General features: G+C 40.1%; 1 protein-coding gene across 1 annotated transcript in view; it reads right to left on the bottom strand.

Moving 5' to 3' along the window:
• Positions 1-7975: 7975 nt before the first annotated feature.
• LOC126267080 (probable cytochrome P450 301a1, mitochondrial) overlaps positions 7976-27052 on the bottom strand; it is a 158970-nt gene continuing 139893 nt past the window's right edge. The window contains exons 11-12 of the mRNA XM_049971943.1: positions 21618-21833; positions 7976-8665 (exon numbers count right to left, since the gene is read on the bottom strand). Coding sequence (XP_049827900.1) covers positions 8531-8665; positions 21618-21833 — 351 coding nt within the window. The 3' untranslated portion in view covers positions 7976-8530. The remainder of the gene's footprint in view (positions 8666-21617; positions 21834-27052) is intronic.

Below are 27052 nucleotides of genomic sequence, written 5' to 3'. Positions count from 1 at the left end.
ACTCACAGCGCTTCTGTTGCCCATGTCTGCGGACAGTTTTGCAACTCGAATTAATAATCAAATTAATTAATTTATTAAGATTGAACATTAAATTTCTAGTGTACCATGTACCACCACAATAAAATGAAAATAGTTAATAGGTGAGGGAGTATCAATGTGAACAGTGGCGTATTTATATTTACAAAATAATGACAAGCTTTATTATTCGTGATTAGCTGTGATGAGCTGATTAATCTTACACAAAAAATGACAAACTCAGATCAGAACGGGGATGGCGTTTGATTGACAGAGCGTGATTTCTGGTGGAAGCTATACAAATTATCACCTAAATTATTCCCTTTTACAAGGTAATCTGAGTGAGGCCCAACTCTATTCCAATGGAATTAACTACAACCAAGTATACCACAAATTGAAAACCTAAGAACAGGCAGCTATGAATATCATTTAACAAATCTACGTCTGGGCAGCAGTGTTTTTACTCTTCAACCTTGATTCAGGCGGCAGCAGAAAATAGTGCTCGTGAGCGGAAGCTGCATGCTGCGGTAGCTGTAATTTTTGGACGTGTCCAAGAAAATTTACCGACTACGTGGTATGGCATCCTGATTATCAGAACACAGGAAACTTCTTTATCAGAGCCTTGAAATACCAGCAGATTTGAGGTGCACACGTTTGCTGGTCTGGCCAAACCAATTTGACTCACAGGCAAGACGATGTGTGTTGGATATGTCAAACATCAGTCGGTTGACTCAGGATGAATAAGTTCACCCTCATGACATAAGACATGTCCGAGACGATATGCTATTCCTCTGTCGGTACAGTTAGAAACTGCCACTGGCTCTTAGTCCACCACAAGATACAGTCCAAAAGTCGCACCCACTAGGGAAAGACCTGAAGTTCTCCACCAGGGGATACCAGAAGACGGAGAAGGCAAAGAATCACCACCACTTTCCATCAAGCCTCAGTACAGGAGCCGAATTACCAAAACCGAAATAGCCTCCAAATTGTACGAACCAGTCAAACTATCCTCTACTCGCTGAATCTCCCCTTGTGACCGTTCTGTTGGCATCGTAAACAATCCAGACACAGCACTGGTGTTCCCAGACGGTGAGACCATATGCTGAGAGACTCCAATCAGAGACTCAAAAAATCTCTCTCCTCTGAAGATTTTAGACTAGGGAGGTGTGGTTCTCCCTGTAACCATGGCCATGTTTGGGCAAAAAAAAAATCTACCTAGATGTCCATCATTTGTGGAGAGATCTAATCTTTTCAGGCCAACGTTTCCAATTTTTGGAAGAAGGCTGTTAAGCTTCCCAGACAGTCATGCCTGTGAAATACATATGTTTTTTGCCGCTCGTTAAAAGAACCTGTTGGCTTCCTGGCGTCAGGGTAACTATAGTCTTGGCTCTACTAAACACGTGCATCAAATCCTCTGTCCATATCATCCCAGCTTCTGACAAGAGAATGCAGAGTTTTTTGACCTTCCCACCATTTGCACAAAGGCTCAATGTGCAGCATTCTCTCTTAAGTGGCTTCCTCTACTCACTTTCCGCCAACTGGCCACTTTCGCAATTGACTGGCGCTTGGCCCTAGTAAAATGTTTTGCGAACCAGGTCCCTCCTCTCCGATCCTAAATGTGAGGACGCAAATGCTATTGCCAGAAGTTCCTCTGCAGGTACGATCCACTGACTGTAGCTTTCCATAAACACTCTCACAACTTGGTAGATGCACTCGGAATTTGTACCCCCAATCCATCTCTCTCCCTGTTCTCCATCACCTCCTCTACGGCCCCTTGGGTGCAAGTTTTCTAGAGGTTACACATGCAGTTATAAGAACATTCTGCCCACAATTTCCTCACGTAAACAAGTCATAAACCACACATGCCAAATATAGTACTGGAGAACACCGAGTTCATGCCCTAAAATATAAATATTGATCTGACTGACAATGTTGCTGCAGTGAGAGTGGCGTGCCACATCACATTACTAGTGAAAGTGATTTTTCGCAACATACATCATATTCATATTTTCAAATTCAGGACCCTTCTTGCACATATGCATATCTTTAAAAAGTTTGTTGGGAATAAAACTAAATGACAGTTAACGAAATTTGTATTTTTTAAAAAAAATTATGATGGTCATAGACTACCTCTTTTTTCTGTGTTCACATTACAGAAAATGCATTGGTATTACTAAGACTGTGGTACAAGATATTTTCATGTTCAGGACTCTATTTATACATCAGTACCTGTATAAAGGTTAATGACAATTAACGAAAATTGCTTTTTTTGCGGTTGGCGCAAAGTTTCTATTTCTTATATGATCGCTGAGACAGATAGTCACATGAGCACCGCTAATATCGCTTTTGCTTTGTGCCAAAAATGGTAACAGGTGGCTCCAGGATATAGAGTGTAACGTTGGCTGGCTCATCCAGCGGAACTACAGAAAGCATCATGTCACAAAAATATGTCGCATTTGAGTTAACAGCTGTTTTTATGATGTGGGTTCGCACTTATACACAAGTAATAGGCTGACGGCTGGTGGAAAGCATAAAGTTAAGTCGAATCACAAATAATACGAGATCACATTCGCTTACATTTCCCACGTCTCGTGAACTGAACCAGTGGATTAACAATCGTGCCCACGAACAGAAATACTTTGGATTGGAAAGACTGATTGCGAGAGTGACCTCCAGGAATGTATCGTGTCCAGAATCTAAGTAGTTCACCCCTGTGATGTGCACTGGTGTCAGTACAATGAGGTGTGAAAAGTCATGGCACAGCGATATGCACAATTGCGAGTAGTGGAAGTATCGCTTCCACAGGGTGTAACAGGACACTGCATTGACGGAGCTGTCATTTGTACTCAGGTGATTCATGTGCAAAAGGTCTGCGACATGATTACGGCCGCACAATGTAAATTAACAGACTTTGAACTTGGCTTGGCAGTTAGTGTTGCACGCGAGGGACAATCCATTCTGGATATCTTTTAGGGAATTCAATATTGTGCAGTACACATTGTCAAGAATATACCGAGAATACCACATTTCAGGCATTACCTCTCGCCACGGACATCACAATGACTGAAAGCAGCGGCGTTTGCGTAGTGTTGTCAGTGCTAACAGACAAGCAATACTAGGTGAAATAAGTACAGAACTCAATGCAGGACGTAATGACAATGTGGATTTAATGGGATATAGCAGCACACAACCAATGCGAGTGCCTTTGCTAACTTCACAGATATGCTTGCAACACCTGCCTGGTCAGCTGAGTCCCGATTTCAGTTGGTAACAGCGAACAGTAGGGTTCGATTGTAGCATAGATCACACGAAGCCACAGATCCCATCTACTGTGCAAGCTGGTGGTGGCTCTATAATGACATTTGCTCTGTTTACAAGGAATGGACTGTGCCCTTTGAATGTTCGGCTACTTGGACCATTTACAGCCTTTCATGAACATCATGCTCCCAAACAATGATATGGATGACAATGCGCCATGTCACCAGGCCAAAACCGTCCGCGATAGGTTTCGGGAACAATCTGGACAGTTCGAGTCAATAATGTTTGTTCACTTACAAGGTAGCCATGAAAGACATTAACTGAGATGAAATGATACTGGTCGAGTTTATTATTTGACAACATGTTTCGTTTCATTCAGGATACAAATAAGTTAAAAATTTTAACAATATTATTAATAACTGTATGAATAAGTACTGACATTAATATTGCGTGTCTGTTGGCCACTAGAGTGTTGCACATTGTTGTAACTTCATACTTTCGTTTAATTTTAGTGTATGGTGTTAGTGCAGTTTGAGTAACAGGTCATGGGCTACAGATTATGCGTTTTTAACGCAAATATTCAATATGATGCAATATGACGTCTTGGACAGCTGTATTTCAACCTGCTTTCAGATCGAGAATCATTGGAAGATGGAAGTCATGTATCTGGCACAGTTTCAGGTGAAGAATTTTTACCTTTCCGTTGCTTCGAGGAATCTTCTATCTGTGGTAGAATGCACACTGCAATGGAACGCGCTGAGCGATAAACTGTTCCTCCCTTCTCAGTGCTTTTTTTTACGAGTTGTACTATTGTTTCAACTACCAGATTTTCCCAATTAAAATTTGACTTAGCTGATACACCCTTATTCGAAAACCAAAAGTCCTTTGACTATATCAGCTTCAGGAAAAAAACAGTCTTCATGAGTCACTCTCTTTTTCCATTATTCAGAAGCATACTGTTTTTTTAATGGCTTGTCAATAACCGTAAAAGTGTAGCTAACAATAAAGTACAGTTTAGTACACGTCTAAACGGTGTGTTGATGGCCAACTGCTTCCAGTCCACTGATGAAATTACTATCAGAACCAGGTAAAGTACTTTTTATGCTCTACAGCTCACAAGATGTGAGCCACTTATATCTAACTTCAGCACAGTTTGAGTTTAATGTGATGTGTAAACCAACTGTCTTTACGTTTGATGGTGCTTGACTACAATAACATTGCCGTTACCTCGTGTAAACATACAAATGTTTAAAGACACTATGAATTAAGTCTAAAAAGCTGCTTCTTTTTTTTTAGATGTTTATTTAACCACGACAGGCCTGTTTCAGCACTATTGCCATTATCAGGCGATCTATAACACCGCTGGTTAGTCACGTACGCGTTTTTCTTACGTCTTTGAAAGTTATTTTATGACGTAGCTTTCGTAGGCTATGTTTGTTGGAAGCTACAGCCTGAATTTTATTTGTTGTGTGTGACAATTTTTTGTTGTCAAACTACAACGGAAGTACTAAGGAATGACGGCATACGCTTGAATTTCTCTAAGTTTGTAGATACAGCAACAAAGAATAATCTAGTAGGCAGTACACTTGAAGAGGAATGGACATCTCTAAAAAGGGCAATCATAGAAGCTGGGAAGAAAAACATAGGCACAAAGAAGGCAAGTGCAAAGAAACCATGATAACAGAAGAAATACTTCAGCTGATCATGAAAGAAGGAAGTAGAAAAATGTTCAGGGAAATTCAGGAATACAGAAATATGAGTCGCTGAGGAATGAAATAAAAGGAGCATGGAAGCTAAGACTAAATGACTACAGGAAAAATGTGAAGAAATCGAAAAAGAAATGACTATCGGAAGGACTGACTAAGAATACAGGAAAGTCAAAAGATCCTTCGGTGAAATTAAAAGCAAGGGCGGTAACATTAAAGAGTGCAACAGGAATTCCGTTGTTAAATGTAGAGGAGAGAGGGGATAGGTGGAAACAGTACACTGGAGGCATCAATGAGAGAGAGGATTCGTCTTATGTGATAGAAGAAGGAACTGGAGTCGATATAGAAGTGAAAGCGTATCCAGTATTAGAATCAGAATTGAAGAGAGCTTTGGAGGACTTAAGATCAAATAAGGCAGAAGGCATCGATAAGATTCCATCAGAATTTCTAAAATCGTTAGGGCAATTGGCAATAAAACGACTATTCACGTCAGTGTGTAGAATGTATGAGTCTGGCAATACACTGTCTGATTTCAGAAAATTATCATCCACGCAATTCCAGAGACTGGGAAAGCTGACCAATGGAAGAGTTATCACACCATCAGCATAACAGCTCAAGCATCCAAGTTTCTGACCAGAATAATATACAGAAGAATGGAAAAGAAAATTTAGGATTTGTTACATGACGACCAGTTTGCTTCAAGAAAGGTGAAGGGCCAGAGAGGCAATTCTGTCGTTACGGTTGATAATGGAAGCAAGATTAAAGATAAATCAAGACATGTTTATAGGATTTGTTGACCTAGAAAAAAGTTCGACAATGTAAGATGGTGCGAGATGTTCGTAATTCTGAGAAAAATAGGGTAAGCTTTAGGGACGGACGGGTAAATATACAACATGTACAAGAACCAAGAGTGGATAATAAGAGTGGACGACCAAGAACTTAATGCTCAGATTAAAAAGGGTGTAAAACAGCAATGTGTTCTTTCGCTCCTACTGTTCAATCTGTACATCGAGGAAGCAGTGATAGAAATTAAAGGACGGTTCAGGAGTAGAACTAAAATTGATGGTTAAAGGGTATCAGTGATACGATTCGCTGATGATATTGCTAGCCTGAGTGAAGTGAAGAAGAGTTACATGATCTGCTGAATGGACTGGACAGTCTAATGTGTAGAGAATATGGATTGAGAATAAAGCGAAAAAAGACTAAAGCAATGAGAAGTAGAAGAATTGAAAACAGCGAGAAACTTAACACCAGGATTGATGGTCACGAAGTAGATGTAGTAAAGGAATTCTACAACCTAGGCACTAAAATAACCAATGACGGAAGGCGCAAGGAGGACATCGAAAGCAGACTAGCACTGGCAAAATAGGCATTCCCGGTCAAGAGAAGTCTACTAGTATGAAACATAGGCCTTAATCTGAGGTAGAAATTTCTGAGAATATACGTTTGGAGCACAGGACTGTATGGTTGTGAAACATGGACTGTAGGAAAACCGGAACTGAAGAGAATCGAAGAATTTGAGATGTGATGAAACAGGCGAAAATATGTTGAAAATTAGGTGGACTGATGACGTAAGGAGTGGGGAGGTTCTGCACAGAATCGGAGAGGAAAGGAATATGTGGTAAACACTGACAAGGAGAAGGGACAGGATGATAGGACATCTGCTAAGACATGAGGGAATGACTTCCATGGTACTAAAGGGAGCTGTAGAGGGCAAAAACTGTAAAGGAAGACAGAGATTGGAATACGTCAAGCAAATAATTGAGGACGTAGTTTGCAAGTGCTACTTTGACATGAAGAGGTTGGCACACGAGACAATTTCGTGGAGGGCCTTGTCAAACCAGTCAGACGACTGATGACTCAAAAAAAAAAAAGAGTAGATTTGAAGGACTTATCTATTTACATCTACATTTAAAAAAAGCAACCCTAAATGGTTAGTATGCAGCCATATATATAAAGAGTGAGCGTGGAAAACGATCTAAATGCCAAACCTACCGTTTGTTAGGAGGGTCTAAAAACAATTTATCTCTTCTGTACATAACCTTTCTGTATTCAAAAAAAAAAAAAAATAAGAGGGTATTCTGATATCACGGTATTATGCTGCCCACTTCACAACTGCAAAAAATATTGGGACAAATTAGAAAATAAATAATTTATTAAGAAAGTTTTAAGTTTACTGACTGGTTCTAAGCGGCAGTAAGATAGTTTTTGCTGCATCAGGCACTATCATTTATTTGTAATACTTGTAATACTCTAAGTAAAGAAACACAATCGAAATATTTTAACTAGTAGAACTGTTGGAAACAAACCATTCCTAATTTCTTTTACATTTCTTATAACAGAATAACGAAATTAAATTCTTGGAAAAACCAATATGTATTTCCTTTTGTTTCTTACACATTTTCGTTCTAGACAACAGATGTTGAAAAGTTTACTGTAAAGCTACCTACACTGTTGAGAAAAAAATGGAAACATTGTCTACGGGTCTATCTGCTTTGGAACTGATTAACACGGCTGATCTTTCAAAAGAAATGCAGCATAGCATACATCTGCCACGGTAATTCCTCTTTTGAATGCATTGGCATTTATCTGACATTGTGTTACAAGGTCAGACTTTATAATTGGTATTTCAGAGGAATGAGTACGAGATACTTCAATGATAATGCATTTGTAGATGTTGCACGCCTGCATTTGCATCAATGTTTCAACAGCACCTTCAAAAACAAATAACTTAATTTCATCGATTTCTGTCCGTGTTGCTTCCGTGATTGTATTACTTTCCTAAAATTAAAAATAAACAGTCTTGTGACTGAAAGTGGTTTATTTTTTTTATTTTGCGACCATTAAAGAAGTCATGTGTATTCATTCGAATGTCATTTGCAACCCCTGAGGGAAGCACTTCATGGCGCAAAGAGCATGCACCTTCTAGTAAAGAATGTTGGAAACATTTTCTCCATGTTTTGATACTTGGAATAAGTCTAGGGGCATTCATATAATTATGTAACATGAATGTAAATTTATTCGTTCCAATTCAGCTACAAAAGATCAGTGGAACACAAAACTATCAGTGTAAACGATTGTGTCAAAATATAATATACTCAACAATAGCAGAAAACTCTATGTCCCTATGTAGATCAGTAGAGTAACAACACAGGTCTCTTATGAGAAGAGAAACTGAATAACGCTAAAATTTAACTATGTAACCAGTTTATTACAGTGGCAAATTATGATGACTGGAAATATTTTCTAAGGCTTTTTATGGGCATAAGAGGTTTTACAAAACATTGTAACTCCAGAGTAGACCTAACAGACTCAAGGACGTCAAATCGTGTCGTGTGAAATGCTTAGGAAGCGCCAAAATTATTTCTTTCTTACAGGACACTGGCTCATGAGCACACTAGTAGTACACGTTTCTCCATTTAAAGGGAAATATGATGAAAATGACACTTGAATGAGTGACAAAGTATCAACAAGGTTCTTGCTGTATTTGGTAAACGTAGTTCCAGGTACACTACAGATTGTGGCTTATCACCGTCAGAGCCTCCCAAGCATCATACTCGCACCTCTTGTGCGATGGAAGGGCGCCTCTCGGTGATCTTGAATGTGAGTGGTGAGTCTATCATGTGCATCACGGTCGTCTTCCAAGAGACCTCGCCCTCGTAGTCCACATGGAAGCGTCTGACAATCTGCAATCACAAGTTAAGATGTGTGTAAGTAAAGACGGTAGCATTGACACCCAAAATTAAACTGTTGAAAGAAAGTAATTAAAAAGCAAGCGTCTCTTCAAAATCTATTCGTTCCTTGCTAAATACTTATAAACAGATAATACGAAGTCTTCTTGTTAGCTCCTGTTCTAAGACTGTTTATCCTCTGTATCCTCTGCAAGTCTCGCCATCTCTGCATTATTACTGTAACCTAAATCCATTTGAAGCTGCTTACACACACACACACACACACACACACACACACACACACACACACACACACACACACACACATTTCTTTCCATTAACGAATCAACTGTTTGTTGATACCCAGAATGTGATCTATCAACTCATCCCTTCTATTATTCAGGTTACCATAAGAGTCGTTTCTCTCAATCTCTCTTGTGCTCATCTTCATTAGTCACACGATCTACCCATATAAACTTCAGAATTCTTCTTCAGTACATCATTTCTAAATCTTCTATTCCTTTATTACCCCTTTTTTATCAATCACATTTCACTTCCATACAAGGCTAATCGCCAAACACTGTCATAAAAATTTCCTAACATGTGAATTAATACTCAATTTTGCCATAATTTTTGTTTAGAGTAAAAGTATATTATAATACTATCCGTTTGCGTTTTACAGCCTATCTGCTTGTGACACCATGAATTATTTTGTTGCTTAAATTATAAATCTCGTGTATTACGTTCAAAGTTTCGTTTCCTAATGAAACTCTCTAAATATCATGTAACTTAATTCGTTTTATATTTTATTACCATTTATTTACTTTTTTGATATTGTTCTCAGTATATCTTTTCAATGTTCTATCCACCCCATTCAGTTGGTCTTCGAAATCCTTCACTTTCTCGTACAGATTTACAGTGTCATTGGCACACCATAGACTTTATTCCTTGAACTTCAGTTTTTTTTTCTTTTCCACATTCGTATTAGTTTCTCGCTCAACGTACAGACTGAATAACATGGAAGATAGGTTACAACACTGTCTCATTCTCTTCTTGTATTCTTCGGCTTTTAGAACTACAGCCTACTTTCTGTCATCCTGTAAAAGATATTTTACTCACTGTATTTTGTATGTGGTGACTTCTGAATGCCCAAGAGCGTAGTCCAATCAGCAATGTCAAAAGCTTTCTCTAAACCTGCGAATGTTGTAAAATTCGGTTTGCCTTTCTGAGATATGTTTTCTAGCGTAAGCCGTAGCTTCAGTTATGCTTCACGTATTGCTAAATTTTCCTGGAACCCAAAGCAATCTTTCTGCAGCATAGTTTCTACCAATCGTTCGATTTTTCTGTAGACAATTCATGTTCGTATTTTAGACCATAGCGTATTAAGAGGACAGTTCGCTAACATTCACTTCTGTCGACATATGGTTAGTTGAAAACTTCACTTGACTGCAGAGAATGATGAAGTAATATCCAAAATTTTTTTCTGAATGCTTTGGCTTAAAAAAGCGTTTCAGTCCTGGAATGGACCATCTTTTCCTCATTTTCACAATACCGGGATCTCCGGGCGAAAACAACAAAGATCTACAACAGCTAGCCCACTCTCATGAGTAGGGAATGGAAGATGAAAAATCATATTCTGAAAATATTAACGTAAGTTGATTGCCTTTGCGGTTAAAGATACATTCACGACCATAGTTTACAGGGTATTTCAAAGTCTTTGCGACAAACGTCTATGGGTGATAGAGCACGTCACGGCGAACAACATTCGTTGGGGGCAAAATATTAGCTGACGCTTCCCAGCGACGCTAGGTGTCGCTTCGCAATCGGCGGCCCTGGAGCCAAGAGATTTCACGGATTTAGTAGTGTCTACTAAACAGATGTACAACATTACTATGTTACCCCAGGACACTAATAGAGGATTTTCAACAAGAAAACCGTAAGAATGAGTGTCTCGGAGCTGATAAAGATAATTTAGTAGCAAATCAAGAATTTCAGTTGTGCTCAGCCTGGCGCACTTCACGCAGAGCAGGTGACTGGATGGCACGCAACAAGCATCGCTTATGAACGCCACAGATTACATACACGCTGCCACCTCTCTGTGGCACAATCATTCTTGAACGACATGTACCATTGCCGGATAACATCAGCAAATTTCTGTCTCTAAAAACAGTTGTTCCCCATTACGTGATCTAGCACCCTTAGAAGTCTTCCGGAAAGGCTATGAAACACCTGTATGTGCCCAGTAAACACCTTCAGTTATATTTTGGATAGTTCAATTGAATTAGTGAAGCTAACTGCTTAGAGATCAATCACAGGGCACCTAAGTATTTTGCCTTTCTCGAGAAGAGTTTTCTTTTATGCTCAGCTTCGAATTCATATTCTGACTTCGTGATTTCACGATAAGGCAAACTGTTTAATTTTCCTAGTGTTCTCACAGACCATATTTATCGACATTTGAAAACTCGTGGAAAACATCAGCACAAATTTCGTAGTTTTATGAAAAATATTGGCATTGTATATAGCACTGGTTTCAACAGAGTTCCTTTAACACAAAAATCACGTTTTCTGATCTGATGAGCATGGTGCGTAGGGAGATTCACAAACATGTTCATCTCAAATATTTCCGTTACCGTTTAAGATATTGTAATACTGTTTTTATCCAGCTTAATTTTGAGAAACCCTCACTAAAAGACGTACAGATTTAGTTTAAAGCCATATTAATTTCCTAGATGTCTGTTACAACTTCGTTTTTCTAAATGGAGTTATAGTAATTGCAGTAATTGCAAGTGACGTAATTCCGAAAGAAATGAATCCATGGGCTTCCACTCTTCAACTTCCATACCTAGTTTCGTAATATATGCAACACAGAGTTGTATCGCCGCGATGCTGGTAAAAAAGGGCACAGAGGAAATGTAGCTCTCTTTTTGTCTGTGTCATCCAAGTGTGTAGAGTGTTGGTTAGTTTGCAAAAAATAGATGTCTTTCGCAAACCAAAAGAATGTAAATGCGCTACTTCTTTACCGGGATTACAGACGGAACGTGAATAAAACAACTGAAATGTACACACAAACGTTTCCTTCACATGAGTTCTGAGGAAGTTCTCTAGACGCTACGTTGCAGAGTTACGTCAAATGAGACGAGTCGACCTCAAAGTCGATTGCAGGGAAGGCGAAAGGTCAATTTAGGTTTATTGGGAGAATACTTGGAAAGTATACCCCATCTGTAAAGGAAACTGCATACAGAATACTTGTGCGACCCATTCCTGAGAACTGTTCGCGTGTTTGGAATCCCCAACACAACCGTTTAAAGGAAGAAATCGCTGTTATATTTATTACCTGTAGGTCAAGTCAACACGCGCGTATTGCAAATTTCCTTCCTGCACTCAAATGGGTTTCCCTGCAAAGAAGAGAAAGTTTTCCACAAAAAAACTACTAAGGAAGTTTATAGAAACCGCATTTTCTAGTGGATGCAGAATGGTCACCAACATGCATCTTGCGTAATAGCAGCAAAGATAAGAGACATCAGGACTCTTACGGAAGCGTAAACACTGTCTTTCTTTCTGATTCACCTGTGAGTTCTTGATGAAATGTTGTATATTCTTTATTAACTATATGAATCAATTTTTGCCTTATTTCGTAACCGTTATTATTACTGTTATATCTAGGTTTCGGATTATAAGCCCATTTTCTACAATACAACTGATCCCAAAGATGGGAACTAAGCAAAGATAAATAAGCCAACTTCTGAATCTAGATAATGTTGACTTAAAGTATAAAAGTTACCTCAGTTGACAATTTTGACACAGTAACGTAGGGATTTAATAAATTCGTTAGGATTGCATTGACAATAACTGTGACTAAGTATACATTGGAGTAGTGCTATGTCCACAGGAATGTGAATTTTTGTCATTTATATTTGTTAATAAAGACAGCAAGATTCTTTATCTATATGGAAGTGGTAACATTATCTAAAAGAGGTGCATAATTGAACTGGTATGCTCATTCAATACTAAATATTATGATACACATATTTGTTTCTTAATTTCTGACACTTCTAGTTAAGTGTGATTTTCATCCTTCCCCTCTGTGTGTAGGACTTTCTGCATCTATCACATGTTTGTCGTGTTCGTTTAAGCAACGTTCATCAAAGGATGAATCTGGCTTCTTTAATCTCCATCTTCTTTGGTTTCTCTGGGCTCTGTACAATTTGACCTCCCAGGGTGTCCAATATAGAAAACCGGCACACTTAACAGATGATCTTACAAATCCCACTTTTAATACTGGCTGGTTATTTATTTTTTGAACTGAAGAAACATCTGCCTAACGGCTGTGGGATGTAGAAAAACACAGAGAAAGCATTTCTCTCTAAAATAGTGCTTATCCTCTTTGAAACTTTGCCTGTGAAAGGTAAACAACACCATTTCCTTTTCGGTCTATCTACGTTGTTCACTGGCTACAATAGTGCTCTATCTTGCTTCTTCAATTTTTTATTCAGAATTTTGCCAATAATGTCGGATTCAGATTGTTTATTTGTGGCTATCGCTTTTATTGCATTGTGTTCCTGGTCTAACATCTTGAGATATGGGGTAGAAATTGGTCTGTGGATTATTTGGTGGAATGCTACAGATTTATAGGCTGCTGAGAGGAAGCTGGGATAACTGTGTCAGTAAAGATGACTTTTCGGTAAACTTTCTAGGTGTAGCTTGATGCCTAGGAAATTAATTGGGAGGGCATAAACCCCATGGTGACCTTTATGTTGCAATGTCATTTATACATTTGTTCCAAGATCTTCTTTAGTTGTACAAGAAAAGATCATTTACATATTTGTAACAATATACTGTCCCGTTTGTCAATGATTCACTGTTAAGAAAATCATTCTCCACTTTCCCTTGAACATTTGTGCTTTCAAGTGGGATAAGGGTGAGCCCATTGTCAGAACATCCACTTGCGTATTATAGCTCCATAATTTAGATTTAAACGACTATTCTTCTGGATTAATGTTGCGTAAATACAACTAGTATATTTACATTTTTTCATAGGAATGCTTGAGAAAAAGCTGTGTGCATCAAAAGAGGCTAATTTTGCATTTGTTGGAATCTTAATATCTGTTAACTTGCTTATTAATTGTAAACTGTTCTCAATCCCATATTTCCCTTTGAAGTTCAGTTTTCTTCTCATGATAGTCTTCCTGGCAATATTGTGCACAGGTGCTTGTCTTGTAGATACCATTGGTCGGATTGGCACTTCTGGTTTGTGGTGTTTGGGTAAGCCACACGGTTCAGGAGCATTAGAATTCATTTTGAGAATTCTCTTGCAAACATATTTAGAAAAAATTTGTTGAGCAGTTATATACAAATTGATTATTCTATAAAGCCTTAAGATCTTCCTGTAGCTTTAGTAATTTCACTGAGTGGAAATATTCCACTTTGTGTGTATGACGTCTTTCTATAACAGCAGTGCAATTCCTCCTTTACCTGCTTTAGTCAAAATGACATTACTGCTCTGAATCCTAGTTTTTAAGTTTCTTCGTGACCAAGATCCCGTTTTCTTCCTTTACTGAAGTAACTGTTGTTTTGTGCCTGCTTAATTTCTTCGACACACTGTACTTTCGTAGCTATTTCTTTTATAGGCCTAATTCTATATTTGCTCTTAGGAGAGCTAACAGTTGAGGTTTTGGTGTCATGTCTGGAGCTTATCTGTGGCCTTTTGATAGTAACTTTTCTTCTCGTTCTGGCAAGGTTAATGTTAATAAGTACAGACTTCTATCTGCAAACTGGATTGCCTTTTCCGTCCTTCAATTACAATAACTATTCTAACTTCTTATTCTGACAGTAAAACGTGTCATAAATGACATCTGAAACTGCTTGTCTGTGTTATTTGACGTCATACCTCACACTGATGTAGAATATAAATAAGCTCCATATGTGTCAATATTTTCTTGTGCACCCACGCATTGTCACGTACCTGATAGCAGTCCGACATTTTTTGTTTTATCCATTGTTTCTCTGCTGCCTTCTTCATATGATTTGCAGAAGCTGTGTTCCGTTTGATCTTGATGGTAGTGTGTTTTGGAGCTGTTTCGTAATCGAAGCGCTGCTTATTAAACCAAATATGTTGACGTGCTTTGGCCTTCTTCGTTAGAAATCCTCCATTAAGCACAGTTTGCAGTACTGACATCATTCTTACTCATTTTAATTGATTCAGCTGTGGAACATTTTGTATTGTGTGAACTCAAGAAAATACTGCCTTTTTTTTTAAACAAAAATTTGTTTCTCAAAGGAAACTGATCTGTATTGACAGTTTTGATTCATTGATGTATGGACTTGCATAATTCCTTAGGACAGCATTTACGCTAACTGTGACTAAACATACATTGCTGTAGACTATATGTAAAGGAATGGCAATTTTTGTCATTGTCTTTTTATGAATGAAGGCAACAGGGTCCTATGTAAAGAATAAGATTATCTGCAAGAGTGATGGTTCTTTTATAATGGACTGACTGGGAGGTCAATTTGTATTAGTCTAAGCGAACACCATAGAAACTGGCGATTAAATAAGCCATATTGACCCTTTGGAGAATATTGTTCGAAAGAAAACCACAAATACATAATAGATGTGCGGAATTCATAGAGGGAAAGGGATTAAAGCTTCCTCAATTAGAAATATTACTAATTAAGAAAGAAATTGGCGTATCGTCACACTTACTATTGAATGAGCAAACTCAGTACAGTAATTCATCCCTGCCCTAATGAAAGGCGGATCCATATGTAATTGTGTCAAAACAGCCAATAAAGTTAAGTTTTATAGTTTTTAGTCAACAGTTGATAGTTTAAGAAGTTGATATTTCTATCTTTGCTTGGTTCCCAACATTGTGATCAGTTATGACTAGAAGATGGGCTTATAACCCGAAACCTAGGTCATTCTGCAATAATAAAGTTTTTGAGACAAAGCTAAAAAAGTGTTTCCTTGGTTAATAAGTTCTTTTGCTCTCGCTCCATTCGTGAGTGGAACGCGAAATTCAAGGCCTGTCAGTGGCACAAGGTACCCTCCACCATGCACCGTATGGTGGCTGATGGAGTATGTAGGTGGACCTAGATGTAGAGCCCGACGGACGTTGTCTAACAAGAATGACAATTCAGCGAATGTGCAAAAATTGTTATTGAGAGGACATTCGAATATTACGCAGAAGGTGACGAGTAAGCCTGCAATGAGCGGAGCAAAGGAAATAGATGTTCTGGGAGCTGTTGCTCATCATACACACGTTGGCTCCAGAGAAACTCCGACTGTGTCTGCAATAAGCCGGTCCAGCATTGTTCACATTGTGCTCAGAGTCAGCTTCCATCCCTATCACTTTACTAGCAATGTGGAATAGGAGACAACGCATGGAATTGTCTCGATCGATTCTGATACGACATCGGGACAACCGGTTCTTCTTCAGAGAACTTCCTTTGTCTTTAGAATACATGTAAGGCTGAATGTAAGAAATATATATACATTATTGGGTCGCTAATAATACGCGCTAGCTAAGGCACGGTGAACATCACGGGCAGTGGAAAGTGATCGTTTGATGTAGGTGTATTAGAGACTACGTGTTTGAATCTCATTTCATTGAAGAAACCTTAAAGAGTGAAAGATATGAGCATTTTCTTACCGAAGCACGCTGAATGCCTGGCTCACTACTGGTTCGCGGCTAAGAGTATACTCCCCGTTTGTTACGAATATGATCCCTATTTCTTTCCTGGTGTCTGGTTAGGAGGTGAAGGTGTTATGCATTGGTATGCACGTTTGCCCGACAGTATGCTACTGAACTTCCTTTTGTGGTGTAATCTCAAACATGAATAAAATGCACACTTTTCTATGATCAACTGAATTCAAAATTTCGCGTTGTAGCAGCATGTGTAATGATATCGAGGGAATCGCTTCAGTCTGGCCAATAGCACTTAAACTAGCGACTCCAAACGTGTACACAGTGTGCCCCAGCTCCCTTAAATTGGTCGTCTGAAATTCCAAACGGAAGTCTTACCTCGTTGCGAATTGCAGCGATACGACCCTTCAAGTTCCGGCAACAGCCGTGTAGAAGGTCAAAGCACTAGTACCGCTGCAGCAGGTACCCTGGCTGCAAATTTAACAGCACCCGTCGGAAAAGGGCGGTGGAGAACAGAGACAATATCAAGTTTTGTATTAAATTTTCTGTTTGTGGGCGAGAATTAGTCGAATGCGACCCGAATACCGAGAGGCAGGTTCCTGGTCTCTCCTCTAAAACTACACCCTAGCTCACAAAGTGAAGATCGTGTGCAACTTTTTGGCCAGCACACGGATCACAAACTTGGATCACCCACTATATTCGCTGGATTTCGCCTCATCCGACATCTGGTTGCTTCTGAAACTGAAGTGGGAAATGAAAGTACGTAGTTATGGTGCGATTAAGGACATTCTAGAAAACTGTACTGCAGTACTAAGTGCAGTTCCAAAATCGGACTACAGTGACTGTTTCAGAAGACTTTTAAAATGATTTCAGGTGTGTATTGATTCAGAAAGAGTCTATTTTGAATAAGTACAGTGACTTTGTGAACATAAACGACGACTTTTGTTTTTCATAGCCACAGTCCAAGTGCAAGTCGGATACACAGTGTACTGCAAAAGATGGTGGGAATTTCGAACATTTAATGACAGGAATGGTAAGGGCCTGTACATGATTGCATTATTCTGTGTTTTCCTATTTGTTGCTGTTGCTAATGTAATTTTATAATGTAAGTGTGTACCTTGACATTAAACTCCTGACATGAGGTTATTAGTTTAAAACATCTATACTTCAGTTCCCTGTTTTACAAACGCATTGAACTTCTGATGTTCACGTTGCTTTCAGCGCTCTGGCAGGACAAGAGCAGAATTGTTGCTGTCTGTAACTGGTGAACATCCTTAAATACAACGTTCTTTGCCGTACGTTTGGTGTGTCGGTCCTACCACACGTAGTCAGTCCAGTTTAGAATAAGTTTTTAATTAATATTCATTTCCACTAATCCGCTTTTTAAGTACATTCTCTTAGCTACGTCATGATAGAGTACCCCATTAGCCAGACGAGACAGTTCCGTATTAGAAAACAAACTTCCTTGTAAGACAGCAATGACGTTCATGGTTAAAACAGATAAGTGCTAAGTTCCACATATTGCAATTTGTTCGAAACTTATTGTATTGTGAATAGTGAACGCCATTCAATTCGCCTCTTTTACAACTACGATACTAGCAGCAGAAATTTATGTAATTCCATTCGAAAATGTGAAGTTGTTTCCTACATCTTCGTAATTAACACAGCTATGGAAAGACACTATACGTCTTTTAGTGAGAACTTTTTCCCCCTTTCATCTGTATAAAAACGAAATTTCGATATCTCAAACGGTTCAGGAAACATCTAAGGCGAACGCCTCTCAGCTGAATCATGTTTTGTAAGACATTTCATAGATGATAGTCAACAGCTGTCATGACTTTAGTTACTCGACGATATATCTGTAAGCACTTCGCTTGCATGTTGTAGTTTTGAATATGCTATCATAGGTCCTCATGTTCACGTAAATGCAATAAACACAGCGCAACTGTCGTAATTATGTTTAATAACCATGGAACGTGTACGATGCTCGCGAATGTAACCGAAATTGTGAAAGGCAGTTAATTACTCGCATCAGGTCCGAATGATCGCAGGCTCATTCCAGGAATTTGTGGGTATCACGCAGCCTGAGAGGACTGAGGCCTGTAGGCTATAGATTTCATCGGATCAAGAACGACTGATATCGACCTCTAATATTAGGCATAGTGTGGCAAGCTTCTGAAATTCAGCTTGTGGCTTGCTTATTAATAAAAGTACGATAAAATTATGAAAATAATTAGAAGCAACAAAACATAGAGCACTTTAGGCTGGGAGACTCTGAGTGATAGGTTTAGTCGTCGAGACGGAAAGGGCTTCCATCAGTCGCTCACAATGGCGCTCTTCCGCGTGATATGTGAGAGTTGCCTCTTAAGTGTATTTGCGGAGTGTAGGTGGCCGTAATGGGTACGTGTGTAGTATGGTGTCATGGGTCTGTTGTATGGTGAGGTAAGGACGGAGACGCGAAATCGACTGCCGTCGCACAGCATACTTCTCTCGAATAGCATCGGCGGGCGGCCGAGTTAAAAGTCTCATCCAACGGACCGGTCACCATAACCATTTCATATGGCGTCATCCTTGAGACACTGAGAAAAGCTTGGTATTCAATCCAGGGCAATGGCGTAAACTCTGATAGCCGTGGTCTTTGCATCGTTACCTCTCTCCTATTCTCTCTCCTGCCATGTACTGACGGTGTTCATTTCTTTCACTGCAACGACTCCAACCGGTTATCTTCGAGTCGTGCAGCTATGCAAATGGTGCACAGGTGTACGTTAGTGACATCAACTATAGAGGTAGTTATAACTATACATATAAAGAAATTTCTTTGAAATTTCGACACAACGTAGCAATCGTATATGCTTACTGGAGCGGCATAGGTTATACAAACATAAATATTATGTATCTAATAATAAAAAGTAAACATTATATTCATTTATATACTATATTGTGCTCCGTTAGGTACAAAAAAACACGCGCATCTTCGAATGCAACTTTGTGTCGTATTTTACAAGCAACCTTTGAAGAACTTCCCGAGATTTAAGATTTTGAACAAACGAACATTTCGGTCTGTTTAAAAAAATACATAAATGTTAGTTTGTTCAAAATTGTAAATCTCCGATTGTTTTTCATCGACTACTTTGACATTTTTATACTATACTGCGTTCGAATACGCACGTGTTTTTATGTACCTGCTAGACTGCCAAATATGATATAAAAACAAATTTGTAATAATATGAGGAATCTATAGATAAATGTAAATGTTTGTTTGTTAAAAATGTTAAATCATCACCAACTATCATGTGCGTTCCTCTCCTGGATTGAGGAGAGGTAATAGAATTGCCTCCCTCCACGAGTTGGGGAAGACACCTGTCTGTCATATTAGATTAAAACATTCGAGGAGGATTTCCTTTGACACCGCTGGCAAATGTCGAAGCATGCAGTACCGGATGTGGTCGTGACCGGGTGCAGTGTCAGAAGCCTCAGTCAGTACAGATTCGAGCTCCCACATCGAGAAAGGGGAGTTGTAGGCCTCGAACTGTTCAACCTGAAGTCCAACTTGTCACTCTCGTCTGTCGCACGGTAGCGAAGAAACGCTGGGTCCTGGCTTGCATTGGCAGCAGTTTATGCAAAATGCTCGGCCAGCGTCTATGAATGTTTCTAGGTGTTGTTTGGAGGCACCCCTGGTTCAACACTGCAGCTATGGGTAAACGGCTGTGTTTTCCGGAAATCCTCCGGATGGGTTCCCATACTTTTGAGGAACAAGTGGAACGATTGATGGAGTTCAGGAACTCATGCCATGACCGCTGATGACTGGAAACTTGTTGCCTGGTCGGACGAGTTTGGTTTCAAATTGTATCGAGCGGATGGACGTGTACGGGTATGGAGACAACCTCACGAATCCATGGACCTTGCATGTCAGCAGGGGACTGTTCAAGGTGGTGTAGGCTCTGTAACAGTATGGGGCGTATGCAGTTGGAGTTATATGGGACCTCTGATTCGTCTAGATAGGACTCTGACATGTGACACGTACGTAAGCATTCTGTCTGATCACCTGCAATCATTCATGTCCATTGTGCATTCAGACGATCTTGGGCAATTCCAGCAGGACAGTGGGACACCCCACACGTCCAGAATTGCTACAGAGTGGCTATAGGAACACTCTTCTGAGTTTAAAAACTTCCGCTGGCCACCAAACCCCTCAGACATGAACATTATTCAGCATATATCGAATGCCTTGTAATGTGGTATTCAGAAGAAATGTCCGCCCCCACGTGCTCTTACGGATTTATGGACAGCCCTGCAGGATTCATGGTGTCAGTTCCCTCCAACACTACTTTAGACATTAGTCGAGTCCATGCCACTTCCTGTTGTGGCCTCGCGGGGGGCCTACACGATATTAGGCAGGTGTATCAGTTTCTTTGGCTCTACAGAGTATATAATAGTGAAACGTTGTGAGCAAACAGGAGAGTTGAATTTATGGCTTATTGGGCTATGATTAGCATATACAACAAAATCTGAATTTTCACTAACAATAAACAAGGTTCAAGGACAGAGGGAGGAAGGAAGAGGAAATGGCTATAGAGGTAGGAGAGAATGGACATGGAAAGCGGAAAGGAGGAGATGGACAAATAGAAGTGGCATGAGGACATAGAGAGACAAGGGCAGTAGAAGATCGACACTGAAAGGGGGGAGATGGTTACAGACAGAAAGGAGGGGGGAGGGTCAGGAGGAGATGGAGAGAGTGGGAAAAGAAGATGGACAGAGAGAGGGGGAGAGGTGATGGACAGAGAAATGTAGTAGGACCCGGAGATGGACAAAGAGATAGGGGATGGGACATGGACAGAGATAGGAGAAAGAACGAGTTTAGAACATATCAGAAATGTGTGCTTTTTCTTTTTTTTTCCATTTAAGCAGACTGAGCTACAACATCGCGTGGCCGAAAACAGTTAGTAACATAAATAATAATAATAACATAGAGCAGGTATTCTGATCAGCAATTATATTAGTTATGCACTTTTGCAGATGTTGTAATGTCATTAAAAATAGGAGTGGTAATACCAGGGGGTATGATTAAAATGATAGTGAATGTATCTATTAAAATAGAAAAAGTTTACTGCTTCATTGGACGAATCTGTAAGCAACTTGGAAGAACAGTAATGGTGTTGGACTAGAGTGACCTGCATATGTACGTGGACAGACAGCGGTGTTGCTATGACAGAAGACTGACCATTAATTGTCTTCTGAAGCTGGAAAGACAGCTTCTGTTTCCTCAAATAATAAACGAACACGGATGTCTGAAGTTTCCGGGAGTAGGCAGGTGTAGTACTCACTCTAGCTAGCAAGGCATGGATCTCGTACTCGGCGAACCTCTTGCCGACGCACATCCGGGGGCCGAAGCCGAAGGGCAGATAGGCGAACGGGTGCACCTGTCTGGCTGGGCAATTGCCCGCTGCGTCCTTCACCCAACGCTCTGGCATAAACTGCGACGCCTGCGGGAAGTGCTCCTCAGAGTTGGTGATGACGAAGTGCGAGGCCACCACGTCCACCTGCAAAACATAGTACAGCAGCATCATCAGAACCAACCATTTTCAGCGGTGATCAAGTGTGACGCCAGCATGTCGACCAGTTAAACGTCAGCGCCATGCGGAGTTGGTGAAGATAAAGTGCTGCTCAGATTTGGTGACAACGAAATGTGTCTGACTACTTCATTCAGCTTACTGGCCTTATGGTGGCTAGGTCTGCGACACCTCACTGCTTGTGTCTGTACATGTATGTATCGTGACCAGCGGTCTGAGGCTCGCTCTAGTTTGTGCACAGACACGAGAAGCCTACCGCCACATTTGTATTTGTGCTACGTCACACAGTAGATGCTCTCAACTCATCGCAAAGAATTTATGAATTCACGTCAACAAGGAACTAGGAAAAACTCCAAAGTCACCATTGGGGCTTCCAATCCAGAATGCAGAATGCCGAAATAAGAGAAAAGTATACGCTGAATTTTATGTTATTTGATGCTTTTATACGCTTTCTTCATAACATCTACCAGCTACATTTCAGTACTTTATCCTTCACAATTTTTGGGTATAATATTATTAAATTACACTTGATATAATTCAGCGTAGACTTGCTACGCGACCAGTTATTTACAGTGTCAGAAGTCCATCACAAATAAAGCAATATTGACGAACTACGACACCGCACCAATTGCTGTTCGCAGTTAATCTCTCAAGTAGTCAGAGGCAAAGCTCTGTTGCTGCATCACCGGTTGGCCTTCATAGAAAAGGTTTTCTCAGCATGTTGGCAACATAATCCCTCGACAACCTAATACACCGAATGTTATGCTAGAAAATGACGTATCTGCACCTAAACCTTTAAAAATTTAATAAGCTTTTCTGTACTTCAAGTTTCGGTAAACAAAAAAACCCTCCCAGATTACTCGATAGCAGTGTATTATCTTTACCCCACTACCTTGAACTGTTGTTGTTGTTGTTGTCTTCAGTCCTGAGACTGGTTTGATGCAGCTCTCCATGCTACTCTATCCTGCGCAAGCTGCTTCATCTCCCAGTACCTACTGCAACCTACATCCTTCTGAATCTGCTTAGTGTACTCATCTCTCGGTCTCCCTCTACGATTTTTACCCTCCACGCTGCCCTCCAATGCTAAATTTGTGATCCCTTGATGCCTCAAAACATAATTTGATTAAAATTAAATAATTTTGTGTTGTTCTTGAGGGCATTTGTCGGGTTTGACACAGCTCCTCACGCTAGTGTATTACTGTGTTCAAGTCTTAGTCCCTCCCTACAATTTACGTCCACCCCTCTCCATCCACACACACTCCCAGAAATTATCAAATTAACTACTACTTAATGTGCCCTGTCAACCTTTTACTTGTCTTAGTCAAGTTGTGCCACAAACCTTTTTTCTTCACAGATCGTTGTTATCTGATCTACCAAATCAGTTTTCATCATCTATTTGTACATTACTTTTCAAACGCTTTTATTCTCGTCTTATGTGTACAGTTTGTCTACTAAGTTTCATTTCTGCATAACGTTTCACTACAGTCAAGGCATCCTAAGGGTTTCAGATAAGACTCCCTAACACTTTAGTTTAAACAAGAAGTTAACTTTTTTTTCTTTTTCGGGGTGCATTTTCTTCCTATTGGAGGTACATTTGACGTTCTTTCTTCTTCTGTCATTGTCAAATATTTTGCTTCGCAAACAGCAAAACCTGAGTATATTATTTTCACCGTCTCATTTGCTAATCCAACTTTGTCAGCGCCACCTGATATGATTTGACCACATCCCATTTCTCTTCCTTTAGTTTTATTTATGGTCATGTTGCGTCTTATTTTAAAAACACACAACACTCTATTCAACCGAATTTCCAAGTTCTTTACTTTCTCTGACAAAATTACCTTATCATCAGCACATTTCAAAATTTGAATGACACAGCTGCAGGCGACGTCAGACACATATGGCTCTAGTCAGGCATCGGAAACTTATGATTATCAAAAATGGTTGTGCACAGGCTTTACTGGCTGGATCTCTCTGAAGAGGGTTTGTGCTGCTCAGCAGGCTGTTCAAATCCCAGTCGATATCGAAGCACGTCTACGGCGTCCGAATGAGCAGGAGTTTACACTTAATCATGCGACTGAAGGTGTCGATTGTTGCTGCTCTAGAACGTGAAAAATGGTGATGACAGTTGTCTGTTGCAGCTTCATTCAGGGCATAACAGAGACATTAACTTGAATCATTGAACGTAACTCAGTAAAGATTAAGTTCTGTCTTAATACTTTGTCAACACTCCTTTGAACCGCGAGACCGCTACGGTCGCAGGTTCGAATTCTGCCTCGGGCATGGATGTGTGTGATGTCCTTAGGTTAGTTAGGTTAAATTTGTTCTACGTTCTAGGGGACTAATGACCTCAGACGTTCAGTCCCATAGTGCTCAGAGCCATTTGAACAACTCAGGGAATGAGCGTAAGGGGAGCAGATGCAGGAATTCTGCCTCGCCGCTCATAGCAAGGTCGTGTTACGAAGTGTTAAATGTGTATCTTTGTCGTGAGGTCGGCTGTGCTTGAACAATGTGGTATTCGGTTTGTGTTGTTATGGATGAAGGGAAGGGAGAGGGTGAAACCTGGTGTAGCCACAGAGATTTCTCTTCTCGAAAAACACCTAGGAACCCGCTGACCTTAATGTACCCATTCGAAGGATGGATCACCATGAACAGATTCCATTCCATAACTTCATGAAACGACGCGGAGAAGTTTGGATTTTGCCCAGGACATTGGCGCAAAGACAGATGATCATAAACTTTATGTCACCTCCTCTCGTTCCCTCTTCGGCCAAACACTGGCAGTGAAAATTTCATACACCACTGGGATTCGAACAGCTTGCCTCCGAGTCAAAAACTGGTTCAAATGGCTCTGAGCACTATGGGACTTAACATCTGAGGTCATCGGTCCCCTAGAACTTAGAACTATTTAAACCTAACTAACCTAAGGACATCACACACATCCATGCCCGAGGCAGGATTCGAACCTGCGACCGTAGCGGTCGCGCGGTTCCAGACTGAAGCGCCTAGAACCGCTCGGCAATTCCGGCCGGCTGTACTTAAGGCTGGAGGTGGTTTTGTGATGTTTTTGAAGTGTTTTCAGTGCCATTACTAGCGCCCACTGTTCTGTACTTTGTACTCATTAGATTGTTCATTCCATTCAGCATATCGTGTAACTCCTCTTCACTTTCACTCAGGGAAGCAATGTAATAAGCGAATCCTATCATTGTTACCCTTTCATCTTGAATTTTAATTCCACTGTTGAACCTTTCTTTTATTTTCATCATTTCCTCTTAGATGTGCAGATTGAACAGTAGCGTGGAAAGACTACAAAGCCTATTATTTTATATTATTTTGTTGTATTAAATATGTTTCGCATGTTCAGTTCAGCTTGGATGCAATAATTTCTCTTCTTATCCACCAAAGTATATCCAACTAAGGAAATTCATTTCACATGCGTCTTTCCCTTTTCATCTCTCTACTTCAGAGCGCAGTTTTCGCATCCATAGAGCAGTGCTAGTATAGCCACAAAATTATAAAACTCTAGCAAAATATCTCTGTGACTTTTCTTCCCAAATGCTTTTCGTAAAGTTCCACAGAAATAGTTAAAGTTAAATAGGTCTAATACTGCACCATAAATATTTAAATGTATTAACTTGCTCTGTGGCCTGGTTGTCAGTTTCAGTCTCAGTCTCACTTGGAGTCGTGTCCTCTAATTCCCCTCCTACTATTGGCGGGAAACTCAAAAATTGTTGAGAAAATTCTCTCTCTCTCTCTCTCTCTCTCTCTCTCTCTCTCTCTCTCTCTCTCTCTCTCTCTCTCTCTTTTTCCTCAGAAGCATGGGAGTTGTGTAGGAGTAGTTGCCATTGAGCGAGGACTAGAGAGTTCCTCTTGCCAGTGGCATCAATAACTGCTGGAAGTAGAGATGGTATCATCGCTATTAGTCTAGGACTAGAAAGTTGCTCCAGCCAGTCTAGCCAATAGCCATATCTAGGATGGATGGGTAAAAATAATACTACAGCAAACCATAAGTGAAGTACAGGGGAGTAGCCTTGTGCTGATCTACAAGTGAAATGCTGTTGGGAGGGCATTTAAAGCTGACTGCAGAACGATTCCACTGCCACCAACATACATTCTGCATAAGGCACAAGAAATTAGCGCTCATACGATGTTTTTGCGACCAGAATAGGAAAGGAAATGACTAGTAGGGATACTTTACCCTCTGCCAGACACTGTACGATGGCTTGTGAGGCATGCATACATATGTAGATGTAAATTTAGTCCACCTGTTTCGATGTCAGTCCATCCACTTATAGGCACACAAAACTCACAGAAGATTGTTGTCTCTTATTTATCGAGAAAACAAAAGACACAACATCTGCTGCCGATTGTGTCTTGGTAAGAACCTTCGTATTAGCCCCTAACTTTCTCACTGCACTCATTTTGCATGACATTTGTGAGACGTTGTAATATGTTTGCCCACAACAGAAGAATCGGTGTAGAGCTCACCTCTCAGCTCTCATTTAATCAGAGTATCGCTTACCTGCCATATTCTCACGAATCCTCCAGTCTTGGATGTACAGCATTTGAGTCCACCTGATTTCGATGAGTAGAAGATGTCCGCCACCAAGTCACAAAACTGAAGCTATCACTTTCTGACAGCACTGTTCCATTATTAGAAGACTGTCTAGTCCTCTACGTGTCATTAACTAGGCAGAGAGCTATCACAGTGACAAATATAACACACTTATAGGAGGAAATTCACAACCATGCAGTGTTTATGTGGACGGCACAAAGAAATTCAGAAACATAACACCAACAATTCATCAATATTGAATGACTATAAATGTCCACCTGTACATCTCCTAATCTCCGTTATCATACCCCTATGATTACTACGACAGTGTAATGGTAGTCGAGTATTCGTTGACAGCACAGTGTTTTTGAGAAATACACCGCACTTTTTTTCAAACGGAGCATACGTCAATAATACAAATCTAACAGTATTACACAGATTGCAATGCACTATGCATTGAATCATTTAGATTAGTGCGACGCCCTGACACCTCCACGTAGCATAGTTCAGAGCTACTGCAAGAGTAGGGGGGTCGGAGTGGGGGAGGTTCATGACTTAAACACAGCATTGATCCCCCATGTGCTGCCCATAGTACACCGATCTTGATACTTTATTCCATCTCGAGCAGAGTACATCC

The sequence above is a fragment of the Schistocerca gregaria genome, chromosome 4 (assembly GCF_023897955.1).
Source record: "Schistocerca gregaria isolate iqSchGreg1 chromosome 4, iqSchGreg1.2, whole genome shotgun sequence".
In the NCBI taxonomy this organism is placed as follows: domain Eukaryota; kingdom Metazoa; phylum Arthropoda; class Insecta; order Orthoptera; family Acrididae; genus Schistocerca; species Schistocerca gregaria.
The sequence above is the reverse complement of the archived record's forward strand: the minus strand, read 5'-3'. Positions and strand labels throughout refer to the sequence as shown.